Here is a 12,030-nt window from a genome sequence, read left to right on the forward strand (position 1 = left end):
GATGAGGATCTAGAGAATTACAGCTCCTGGCTAACAGGGAACCTGACTAGCCAGGGGGAATTTACTGATCAAGATACTGAAACACCGAGAGCCGTTATGTAGAATTTAAACCCCCCAGGCAACAGGGAACCTTACTACCTGGGGTCACAGAACTCATATCAACAAAATGATGGAGTAGGCCAAAGGAATGTGTAATGAGTCCTTTTATAAGAAAGTATGCAGATCCTCGGTATTGTACAGCCCATTGGGCCACTTACTGTCGAACTCGAGGATCATGCTGGACTCTAAATTGTCTTAGTTTGAGCTCTCTGTTACCATCTCTACGGAGTTTGGGCACTGCTCCCACTACATAGTACGATAAGCAGTTGACATCTTTATTATGTTTAATTTCAAAGTGGCGCGCCACTGGATAGGAAGGGTCGCTGTGCAAAATTGCTCGCAAATGTTGCAAGATCCTGACGTGCACCTGTTGTTTAGTGCTCCCAATATATTTGAGGCCACAGGTGCACGTCAGGACGTATACAGCTAATTCCGTTTTACAGGTATGATTACCAATAATCGGAATTTCTTCCAAACTGAAAGGGGTACGGTAGTGGGTCTTATTAACACCAAACTTGTAAGCTCTGCAACTGGAGCATTTATGAAATCCTGCTGCAGGTTGCAGCCAAATGGTTTTTTGTTTTAGTTCTGGACTAGTTTGATTCAGGACTGCTCCCATGTTGCGTGCTCTGCGAAAGGTCACCATAGGTTAGGGTGGTAATATGGCCCCTAGGACATTGTCCGTAAGGACAATAGGCCAATTCTTGTTGATAATTTTTCTGATCGTGCTTTCCTGGTCACTAAAAGCAGTGATGAATCTAGGACAGACATTGGACCTTACATCAGCAGTCTGGTTCTGTTCTTCGATAACATTATTAGTAGACTCAACAGGGAAGAGACTCGCTCGGGTTCTAGAACTAACTTTAGCCAAAGCTTGATCAAACATAGAGTTTGAATACCCACGGTCTTTAAGCCGGTCTCGTAATTCCCTTACACATCTTTCAAAGTCATCAACAGAACTGCATATTCTTTTTAGTCGTAAGATTTCTCCAAAGGGAATGCTATTGATGGTGTGCTTAGGGTGGAGACTAGAGGCATGTAAAGTGGTATTGCCTGCGGTAGGCTTCCTAAAAAGTGTGGTTTGTAATTTGTTAGTCATCTATATACACTTTGACAACTAGAAACTCTACCTGTTTAGCGCTAATATGCGATGTAAAGTTCAAATTCAGGGAGTTGTTATTGATTTCCTCAATAAAGGAGACAGCTTCTTCCTCATCCCCTTGCCACACAATAAAAATATCATCAATATACCGCAAGTATTTGATTATTTTTTCATTCACCCAAACCTTTTGCGTGGCTTTGAGAACCTGCTCCTCCCACCAGCCCACGTGCAAACACGCGTAGCTGGGGGAGAAGCAGGCTCCTATCGCAACACCCCTCAATTGTCTCCACACTTCTTTACCAAATGCAAAATAGTTATTGTTAAGGCACCAGTCCATTAAACTTAGTACAACTTTGTTGTGTTCATAGTATTCCACAGGTCTCAGACTTAGAAAATGACTTGCAGCGTTGAGGCCACTTTCATGGGCTATACTGGTATATAAGGACTCCACGTCCAATGTTATAAGTAACATGTCGTCCTGCCACTCAACTGCTTCTATTTTTTTCAGGAAGTCACTAGTGTCCCGGACAAAACTGGGCAAATTCTTTACTTGATCTTGTAAGAAGAAATCTATATATTGTCCAACTTTTTCTCCCACACTGTTGATGGCCGAAATTATCGGTCTTCCAGGTATGGGCGTGATTCCTTTATGGACTTTCGGTATTAGGTAGAAAACTGGCAATACTGGGAACTCATTGTACATGAATTTGAACTCGTCCCCTGAGATGAGGCCCTCCCTACGCCATTTTGACAGGAGTTTGTATAGAGTTTCATTGGCCTTGGAATATTCCTTATTGTTAGATTTTGTATAACACTCGATATCGTGGAGTTGTCTGTAGGCCTCTGTAGTATAGTTAGCTTTAGGCCATATCACAATGTTTCCGCCTTTATCCGCAGTTTTTACCACAATATTGGTGTTGGTACTGAGTTTCTTCATTAGTGCAAAGTAGTTAGCCCGTTGTTGATTGAAAGCTCGCCTTTTGCAGTGATTTGTTTTCTTATATAGCGCTTTAATTTCTGTGGTGATACAATCATGGAATGTATCCAGCGCATCTTTGGCCATTAACGAGACAAAATCGGACTTGCCTATGAATGGAGTCACGCCTGCTCCTTTCTGTGCCATGTTTATTTTGCTCAATCTTCTTTGGGTACTTATGTCCACATCAGGACCCATCGGTTGTGAGTCAGTTGCCTGATTTAAATCGTGCATATCGAGCAAAGTTGGGACATCTGAAGCCAAAACCAAAGGTTCCACATTAGCAGTGCTCGTAGTAGGTGTATTGGAACTAGTCTTCAATTGTTGTAGAGCGAAGAATTTTTTGAGTTTCAGTTTTCGTATAAGGCAGAAAACATCAACTTTCCTCGGAGCATATTTAAAAGGTTGCGCAGATAGATATATATTTATATATAAAAAATCTCTTTCTATCCAGGTGTATTTTTACTGATATTGCAGAGATTTGCCTTTTTTTGTCATAGGCCGGAAGTCCTATTAATGCACGGTTCATGATTAGACAAAGCACCGTATGCAATGCATAAGCAGTATGCAAGATAAGAAAAATTTAGCAACAAAACATTTATTTTTATGCTCAGATAGAAGAGTGGCAGGGTAACGGGCATACAGGGCACAGGTGCAAGGGGCTGGGAGCGTACTCAGGCCACAAGACGCACCCAAACCTGGTCGGGCCGCTTGGCTCGACCAAATGCTTGATCTCCACCAAAAGCAGCGGGGCCAATTCGACGTTCTCTGACAGGCCACTTGTGTGGGTCTTACCTCTGCTCAGTTGTTCACTCGCTCTGTTGCACGCTGCAGATCCCTGCCATGTCCTCGACCGAGCCGGTCCTTGGAGGAGCTGCGTTTTGTTCCGCTAGGCGGTGGGCTGTCGGTTCAGAGCCTCGTTGTTGCAGTCGCTGCAGTCTGCGAAAGTCCGGGGTCGGCCCTCCTGACGGTGCTACAACAGCCTGTGAACGCCTATGGCTCTCGGCACGTAGGTCTGGACTTGGCTCCTCCGTCTCTTCCGAGGGACGTAGCGAGTGCTCGATTCCGTCAGTCAACAATAATCACACAATAATATTTCTTATCATTGTCGAGGGAAGCAAGACCCTCTACTAATCGTCAATGGTAATATAAAGCATCTGAATATCATTTTCATGTTAAAGTGCATTATATGCCTTTATTTCAAGTGACTGAAGGATAATAATACAAATAGGCTTTATTGAGGTGTTCAACTGTTTATATAGAGGTAGGAATATATTGCACTAATAATGTGAGGATACTATTAAGGTAGTGCTTAATGGTCTCGAGAGAATGAACATGTGATCTTGTCAATGACCCCAAGTTTGTTTTGTACTATTTTATATCTGTTTCAAAGTGGAAGCATTTTGTTCTGTTACCCGGGAAGAGGTTACTTATATTTTCTGCAGACGGAATTGGTTCTACTGAATAACGTGTGTGCGGTTATTACATTTTTAAAGTAATTCTCATAAGAAAGTTTCTGTGTAAAAAATGTTTAAATTGGAAATGCACCAAAGCTATGATTTACAAATGGATCGCGTTCCCCTTATGTCACGCAAGGCAATGCAAGCCCTTTAGTGAGTTTTACTAAGCTACGCAACGCCACCTTACGTGCATGTCTTAGTTAATCGAGCGTAATGCAAGGTACTGCAAATCGCTGTCTTGCGTTATTACTCTGTGTTGAGAAGGCGTTCCATGGTTGAAGCATGGTCATTCCCATGCATCCACCCATGGGTTTTGACGCAATCTTAGATTTAATGAGGTTAGAAAACCAGGGATTCTGTCCCAATTGTCTGCCTTCCCAACAGAAGCATAACGAGAATACATTTCTCCTTGTTATTTCAACAATCTACATGTGCTGCATTTTTGCATCACAGATATAAATAAAAATGTCTCAAATTATTCTTTTTGTGAAGGAAGGTGTCCCTTCCTACTCAAAAACATCCTGCTTGTAACGCAGGCACCCTTTCAGCATGGCGCAAGGGTACCTGCGTTGGCACTAGGTAGCACTCGCGCCAGCGCAGTCATGCAACACAGCAGGTTATCTTGCTGTGTTGCGTGACTTTTTAATAAATTTGACCTTATATGCGCTTCACATGTAGCAAATGTTCAATTTTGTTCCCAAGTAAGCTCAGTGTATTTTTTGTCAGCATTTCAAAGTTTTGACCCAAAATATAAGTGGCCATTAGCCATCCTTCAGATATGTATATAGTTGATAGGTGTTTACAAACATCGGGAAAATCTGAAAAACGCAAATCAGCATTCCACTTAGCAGAATTTTCCCAAGCATTATCCATTATATACTGACTTTTTACAGAGCAATGTTGTTCTTCCATACTACACAAGTGTAGTCAAGTCTGTAAACAAAAACTATATCAAAAATGGGCATCTAAAAAATGCCAACCTTACTACACAAGTGTAGTCAAATCTGTAAACAAAAACTATATAAAAAATGTGCATCTAAAAAATGCCAAATATTCACTGAAAACTAGTATGCTAATATGCTAAGGTACCTTGAAGTTGCAGTATAACCAAGAATATTATCTGAGTTTGGTCATTTATGGTATTGCCTCCACAGAACCCATAACCCCCTCCTGGGCAGACTGTAATTGCACTCATTAGCAATACATATCCTCTTAGACCTTTATTACAGGTGAGGGGCTGCTGTATACCTTCACTGTCAGAAAATGAATGATGATCCGATTAGGCTTCAGTGATGGAGTGGTGTTGCCAGTGTTCATGAGATTTCTCCAGAGATGTCATCAATGATGCTTTTGGAGGTGTCATCTGTGATATCTTGTGTGAGGTCTTGAGCTGCATATTCGTGAAGTTATGGCTGTGTAGCTCAAGATAATTGGCATATTGTGGTTGGTTTTATGTTTTACACTGTCGATATATAAGTCAAAAAGCTTTCAGCAGTTAAATATCTAGTAATCAAATTTAAAATTGAAGGGCTGATACTTGGGTGTCCAACCTAGATTACCAACCAGGCACTTGCCACAAGATGGCGGATAAGTTCATGCTATTACATTTTTTTCAAAATGGTAATCGTTGAATCAAAATATTAACGGTGTCTAATATAAATGGAAACATATTGTGGTTCAGTGAAATAAAAGATCTCACTGTCTGGGATGTGAGATTTTAATATAAAGATCAGATCCTCTTTCAAACACCTAAGCAGCCTTTACTAGCCAATTTAACATCAGTGTCAAGAACACATGCAAACTGACAAATTTCCCATGAATCTTCTTGATCTTTCTTTGAACAGATTAGAAGAGAGAAGGAGAAGATGAGGACGACCTTGAATACTCGGCTGTTGTCAGGCATCATCCTCTTCATAATTCATACAGGTATTCGCCCAACATGCAGCCTTTTAGCATACGTGTCTTCCACTGGGTCCATCAGCTTGCCCACAACAGTGTCTGAAATAATAAACAGCAACTCCACTTCCAGCATCTTACTCAACACTACACAAGACCATGGCAATGCTAGTGCTGAAGACATCTTGCTCCCTGCTGCAAATGACATCTATGTCTCTTCTGCGATGGAGACCACCAGCTTATTTGCTAGTCCCATTCGAGGAGTGGAAAAGACACCTGGTTTACTTAATTCATCTTTTACTAATAATTCAGACATCCTTGGATTCATTGTTCCATTGATCAGCCCTGGCACGATTGAAGAGGAGTTCTCAAACAATACAGTTCATGCTACCACGAATCTTGCACCAGGTTCAGGGACCAACTCCAGTGGCACTGACCAAATGGGGTCCTCAGAGTTTTGGAACAACATCACCATGACACCTCCAAACATGACAGAAGGGAGCAGCGAGGATACTTATGAGCACAGGACCAAAACTGTAGAAATGAAAACCTCAACCATACATTATCAGACAATATATTCTCATAAGAACGGTGTCAGGAAGAAAGCTGAACTAAAAGGTAAGTTAGTTATAGAAGTTCCGCAGTAGTGTAGACTGTCATTTAAGTTATGGCACAGGTCAAAGTTTTGTTTAGCCTTTTTCAGAATTGCTAAACTGTTCAATCCTTATTTGCTCATAGCATATGAATGATCAGAAACTAGTGAGCTATAATTCTTTATCGAAGCCTGGAGCAGGTTTACAGGAAAGGATGAGAAATTGAAAGAAGAGAAAAATAACACTTGGTAAGAAAACAGACAGAGGTATTTAATTTAAAGTAGCCCTTCTCTGAGCACGTGGTCTAGAATAACTGATTGAGAGATTCAAGAGCAATAAAATTGTGGAGGGCGTTGAGATGAGAGTTAGCTTTCATGAAACAGGAGTTACGTTATAGAGTAATTTAGGCTTCACAAAAAATTAATGCACATATTTGAAATAATTGCACTTCTGAAGCATGAGCAGTCAATGCCTAGGCAGAAGCAGGCTGAAAGCTGCGGGGTTCTCGTCGTGGGAGTGCCTGTCCGGGAAAACTGCCAAACATTGCTAACATTTCTAAATGAAGGCATGATCTCATGATTTCATATCACATTTGAACATTTATTACCATTCCTTGTGAGTGAATAACCCATTTTTTCTTGCTTACATTTCTTTTTACAGTGCCTAAGGCATGATGATCTCTTTTAACAATCAGATCTCTATTATTCATGTTTATAATATAAGCAAATAAATAGGATTCTCTGAAACACCTATATAACAATCTATCCTTTGCTCAGATTATCCGGTGTGAAAATGCTATATTTTCCATTTGTCCCTTAATTATGTTCATGGTAAATCCAGCGTGATTCTGTCTGTTACGGCTATTTATATTGTGGACGATTCACCCCCGAAGGGTTATCTCGGTACAAAAGCCTTCCGACAACAGGCAGCAATCTCAAACCTTTTTGTGATTAGAGGTACGATTCAATAACAATTCCCTCAAACATTTAAGCTTTCCATTTAGTCTCACTCAAAATAGTTGCATCACACTTGGGTTCACTAAATCGTCCACACAATTGTTGCCCTCTGAGGAGATCCAGATTATTTGTGGTGCTCCTCATGGGCTCATCTTTGAGCCCCACTCTGTTCAATCTCTATGTCTGCCCTCTGACCACACTGGTTTGAGATGATATCCTATCCTTATGACACCCAGATTGCTGTACAATTCACAGGTAACATCGTCTCAACCCAGAAACAGTTTTGGACGTGTAGGTCAGGGTTGGGATCTCGATGAAATCTAACTGTCTGAAACATTTTTCAAACTTATTTACAGCTTATATACAGCTCTGTCAACATCATTTGCAACAATTACAATTGTGGTTTGAAAAAAAACATTGTTACATCTCATGAAATAACGTTTGGCATGAATTGCAGGAAACCAGTGTGCTCGTAAAAGTCGGAAGTGCCCAGTCAGTGGAGAGAGCTTATAGATGTAGCAAATTATCTGGTGTGGAAGTCAACTAAAAACTAAAAAGCAAACAAGGTGATTACCAACATTGAAAAAGTACAAAGTAACTGTTGTTGCCCAACCCGATACTGTGTGAAGTTAGAGAATAATTGAAGAAACTCCACAGACTTGCTCATACCCGAGGACTGTTGTGCATCATCCATGTCACTTAAGGTACAACACAATTCAAGGTCATAGCCCAACCCTCGCATCCAAGGTGGTCAAACCAAGAGTAACAACCACCGCTATGCAGCAGCTCCATCAAAGAACTCTACCGGTTCGCTCCAAAGATCAGCAATAGAGTATATACACGCAGCACCAATTTCTCCTCACTGCTTAGGACAGCGCCTTCTGCCATTGACGATCTCTAAACCTCTTCCTTCAGCGTCATTAAGTAGGGGCTCTCAGTGGATCTCCAGTGCATTGCTATGGCACGTCGGGTCATGACTAATGCTAGGTCCATGAATTTGGAGGCCGTATTTGGGCCTGTATACTCACCCAAAGGCAGCAATAGGCATGTTTCTGCTGTGAACAAGTCTGTTCTGTCTAGTGTTCTCTCCAATTCTGGGATGACCGCCTTCCTAAAACTAGTTGTGACCTAGCATACCCATGCCATGTACAGGAATTCTTCATCAACTGTGACCCAGGGCAACTTTTATCAGTAATATGAGCAATTACATTCAGCCTATGCGACTTGAGGTAGGTGGTGTGCAGGTATTGAAGCTGTGTGTACTTGAATTTGGTGTTCCTGGATACTTTATGTGGGTTGGCCAAGGCTGATTCCCGCTTCAAATCCCTTAGTTCCGTCCTACCTCCCTCGTCCAGTAAGCCCCCATGGTTGATAATGTAGCGAGAGGCATATTTTGGAGGGATTTATACCGCAAGGAGATAAGCCTGCAAACACTTCCAAATGTGAGGTTCCCACATCTTCACTCCCAGCAATAGTGTCACTAAGGCGCCCTCTTGTTGCCTCTCCACTATTCGCCCAATTCTGAATGTATGGTCCCGTCAAGCCACCTGGGGAGCCTCTGTACCTTGGTGGCCAGGTAGTCCATCTCATAGTCAGGGGCCCCAAACGCCCTTCTCCCACAGGGCACTGCAGGATGATTAGTGATACTCTGTGCCCGTTTTCCTTCCCAGATCAATTCCCTCAGCAACACATTCCCTACCTTAAACCTACACTGTGGGATCCAGACTGCAAGGTGCGCAAATTGATACATGTGAGAAACATCATCATCTTAGTTAAGGCGATCCACTCTAAATGGGCTACTGCAAGGAGTACAAGAACACAGGGGGTCTAACAGCCAAATTGTGTGGCTGGGCTGCCAATCCAAATTATCAAAATCTCGGAGTGTCTAAATCACATAAAGACAGCCTATTAAAACAAAGGTGAACACTATGTTTATAGGAAACACAGACACTTTATAGGTCATTTAGAAATTGTTTTCGAAAATCCATACCGTTTAGCAATGGGTTACCATCAAATTGACTTGGTGATCAGTCCTATCATCTGGCCATACCCAGGTGTGAGTAAGGCTATTCCCCTGATCATTGGGACCTGAAGAGCCACACCATTCGTTGCTGGTTTAGGATTTGGTCCACCAACATCAATGAGCCGCCATGTGATGGCTGATCTTTAATGGTTGAGTGAATTATAGTGCAACATAAACAATATAGTGAGTTTAAAATAGGATGGTGCTCTTCTGGCATGGAGTTAAAATGACTGGCCCTCTCCGTTTCGGTACCTCCCCCAAGACTCAGATGCGAGCTTGAGGTACCGACGGAGAGGTGAGTTTGGAGAATCTTTCCTCCTTTTTTTTTTTTTCCCATCTACAGAGCCCTCGCTTTGGGGAATCTCACATTGAACATACTTGAGATTAACACTGTTCCCATATAGAGTAAGGAGCAGTTCTGAGATATCTGAATGAAACTTTTAAGAGAGTCTGAGATACTTTGAGACTGGGTGCACATAGATGTCGGTGTGCTGGGGTCTCTATACTTGTTGATATGTAGACATAGGTTGAGTTATATAACGGAGGGAATATTGGACACTTTGCTAGAAGGCTGACAGTTGGGCTTCATGTTGTGCCTTCTTTCTGTTTCACCTCTTATGTCTACACAGTGCGGGGCCTCGTAGAACCTGAGCAAGGTCCAGGTGAGGTGAGGTCAATTCCCCTACCATGAAGGGTGAGCATTAATTGTTTATTGTTTTTGTAAATAGCTTCAGTGAAACACATGTTTTTGGATAATGACATGGTTAGGTTACACTAATTATTGTACATTTTCCTCCGTAGAAATCATACTTCTAAATTGATATGGAGGGTTAATGTCTCCGGTTGTTACAGATGGTATCGTATTAAACCATTTTTTCTGAATTATTCCACAGAAGAACAGAGGCCCTGATGAAAGCCATGGGACAGATTGCCCGTTAGGCAGAAACATGTTGGCCCATTACTAGACAGATATTTGTTTACTGTCTCCCTTGCACTGTTCTAGGTTTTAATTAGGAGGTGTTGTTTGGCAGCAGAATAAAATTTATAGAAGGCGGACACACCATCCTATTTTAAACTCACTATATTGTTTATGTTGCACTATAATTCACTCAACCATTAAAGATCAGCCATCACATGGCGGCTCATTGATGTTGGTGGACCAAATCCTAAACCAGCAACGAATGGTGTGGCTCTTCAGGTCCCAATGATCAGGGGACTAGCCTTACTCACACCTGGGTTTGGCCAGATGATAGGACTGATCACCAAGTCAATTTGATGGTAATCCATTGCTAAACGGTATGGATTTTCGAAACCAATTTCTAAATGACCTATAAAGTGTCTGTGTTTCCTATAAACATAGTGTTCACCTTTGTTTTAATAGGCTGTCTTTATGTGATTTAGACACTCCGAGATTTTGATAATTTGGATTAGCAGCCCAGCCACAAAATTTGGCTGTTAGACCCCCTGTGTTCTTGTGTTGTGCATGTAGAAGTAGCTGGGGATAATAACCAGGCATGGGTCTCTAAACTTTATATCCCTTGGACCCTCTCTTAATGGTTTGTTTTTGCTACTGCAAGGAGTGCCAGAACTCAATCTTTCCCTTCATGGCCCTCAGTGTTCCACCAAAATTTCCCTCCTGGGTGTCCTCATCACTATGCCATGTTTTTGTTATGTTAAAAAATATTTATAGAGAGCACGTTCCCGTACGGTTTCAAGGCTCTTTGTAAAGAGAGGTGGCCAGCTGCTCGTTAGATCATTCACTCGTGTGCCTGAGAAAACATCCACATTTTAAATTATCTCCTGAAATTAGAGTAGCATGTAGAAGATCTGATGTTAAAGGGGAGTGAATTCCATAAATGAGGGGCGAATACCACAAAACAGGATCCGGCAAATCTTTTCCGTTTAAAGGTGGGGATGGCCAAAAAGCTCTGGTGGAATGACCTAAGGTTCCAGATAGGGGTATACCTCTGTGTAAGAGTGGAAATAAATTCAGGGCAATTGCTGTGTATAGATTTGAATATGAGGCATCCGATCTTAAATGCACAACGTTGAGTTACCGGGAACCAATGTAGCTTCCTCATGAGGTGAGTGACATGGTGCCATCTCGGCTGGTGATAGATCAGTCTCGCTGCCTGATTTTGCACCAATTGTAGTTTTTTCGTTAAGTACCCTGGAAGGCCAAAGTAATAGAGGTAGCATGAGACGTGGTTCCTGTGCACACGCACGTTTGGTTGATGGTCCGATTGTGCGGACTACGTTATCTACTTGTGCAGAGTAAAGGTTGAAAAAAGAAGCGTAGTATTCAAATTTCTTGTGAAAAAGTCTTTATAAGTCAAATAGTGGACATTACAGTGAAGGGGTAGCCAGCCGACACTGTTTCGTCACACCGTGAAGGAGATGTGACTCATCAGGGCTGTGGGGCTACAAGGAGGAGGTATCAAAGGTTGAAGGAGTACGGGGAAAACGTTTCGTCCGCCTTGAACATGCGGTTCGTAAACATATGGTGAACAATTGCCTGGTAGCGGCAAGATTCACAGGGCCAGTGGCGTCCTGAAAAGGCGGCTGAGTGAGAAGGGTGCGCACAGGGTCCGTGCGTCCTATTGCTGGGGTTTAGTATCCGGGTAGTGGATCTACGAGTGGTGTTTTGGTTTCCTCTTAAGAGGTAGCATAGTCAAGATGTGAAATTACCAAGGATAGGATTTTTTTCACACGGAGGTATTGAAAAGTTAGGGGCGCCTGTATAAGTCTTAGGTGGGAACCGCCGGTAGGACATGTTGCATAGACGGTGTTCTGGGCAGTTTGTTTTGAGACCCTACACAGGGCTTTTAGAAGTCTCACACTCCAGGAAACGCCCTTACCAACATTCATTAAGTACAGGAGCATATCGTCGGCTAAATTGAGATGCCATGCTCACTGTGCTTTAGC

General features: G+C 42.2%; 1 protein-coding gene across 10 annotated transcripts in view; it reads left to right on the forward strand.

Annotated features, from left to right (window-relative positions):
* Positions 1-12,030, forward strand: part of GFY (golgi associated olfactory signaling regulator) — a 242,513-nt gene that overhangs the window by 187,634 nt on the left and 42,849 nt on the right. For all 10 annotated transcript variants that reach the window (XM_078650967.1, XM_078650968.1, XM_078650969.1 and 7 more), the window contains one exon: positions 5,482-6,151. In XM_078650967.1, coding sequence (XP_078507093.1) covers positions 5,482-6,151 — 670 coding nt within the window. The remainder of the gene's footprint in view (positions 1-5,481; positions 6,152-12,030) is intronic.

Source organism: Lissotriton helveticus, chromosome 7, assembly GCF_964261635.1.
Source record: "Lissotriton helveticus chromosome 7, aLisHel1.1, whole genome shotgun sequence".
NCBI lineage: Eukaryota > Metazoa > Chordata > Amphibia > Caudata > Salamandridae > Lissotriton > Lissotriton helveticus.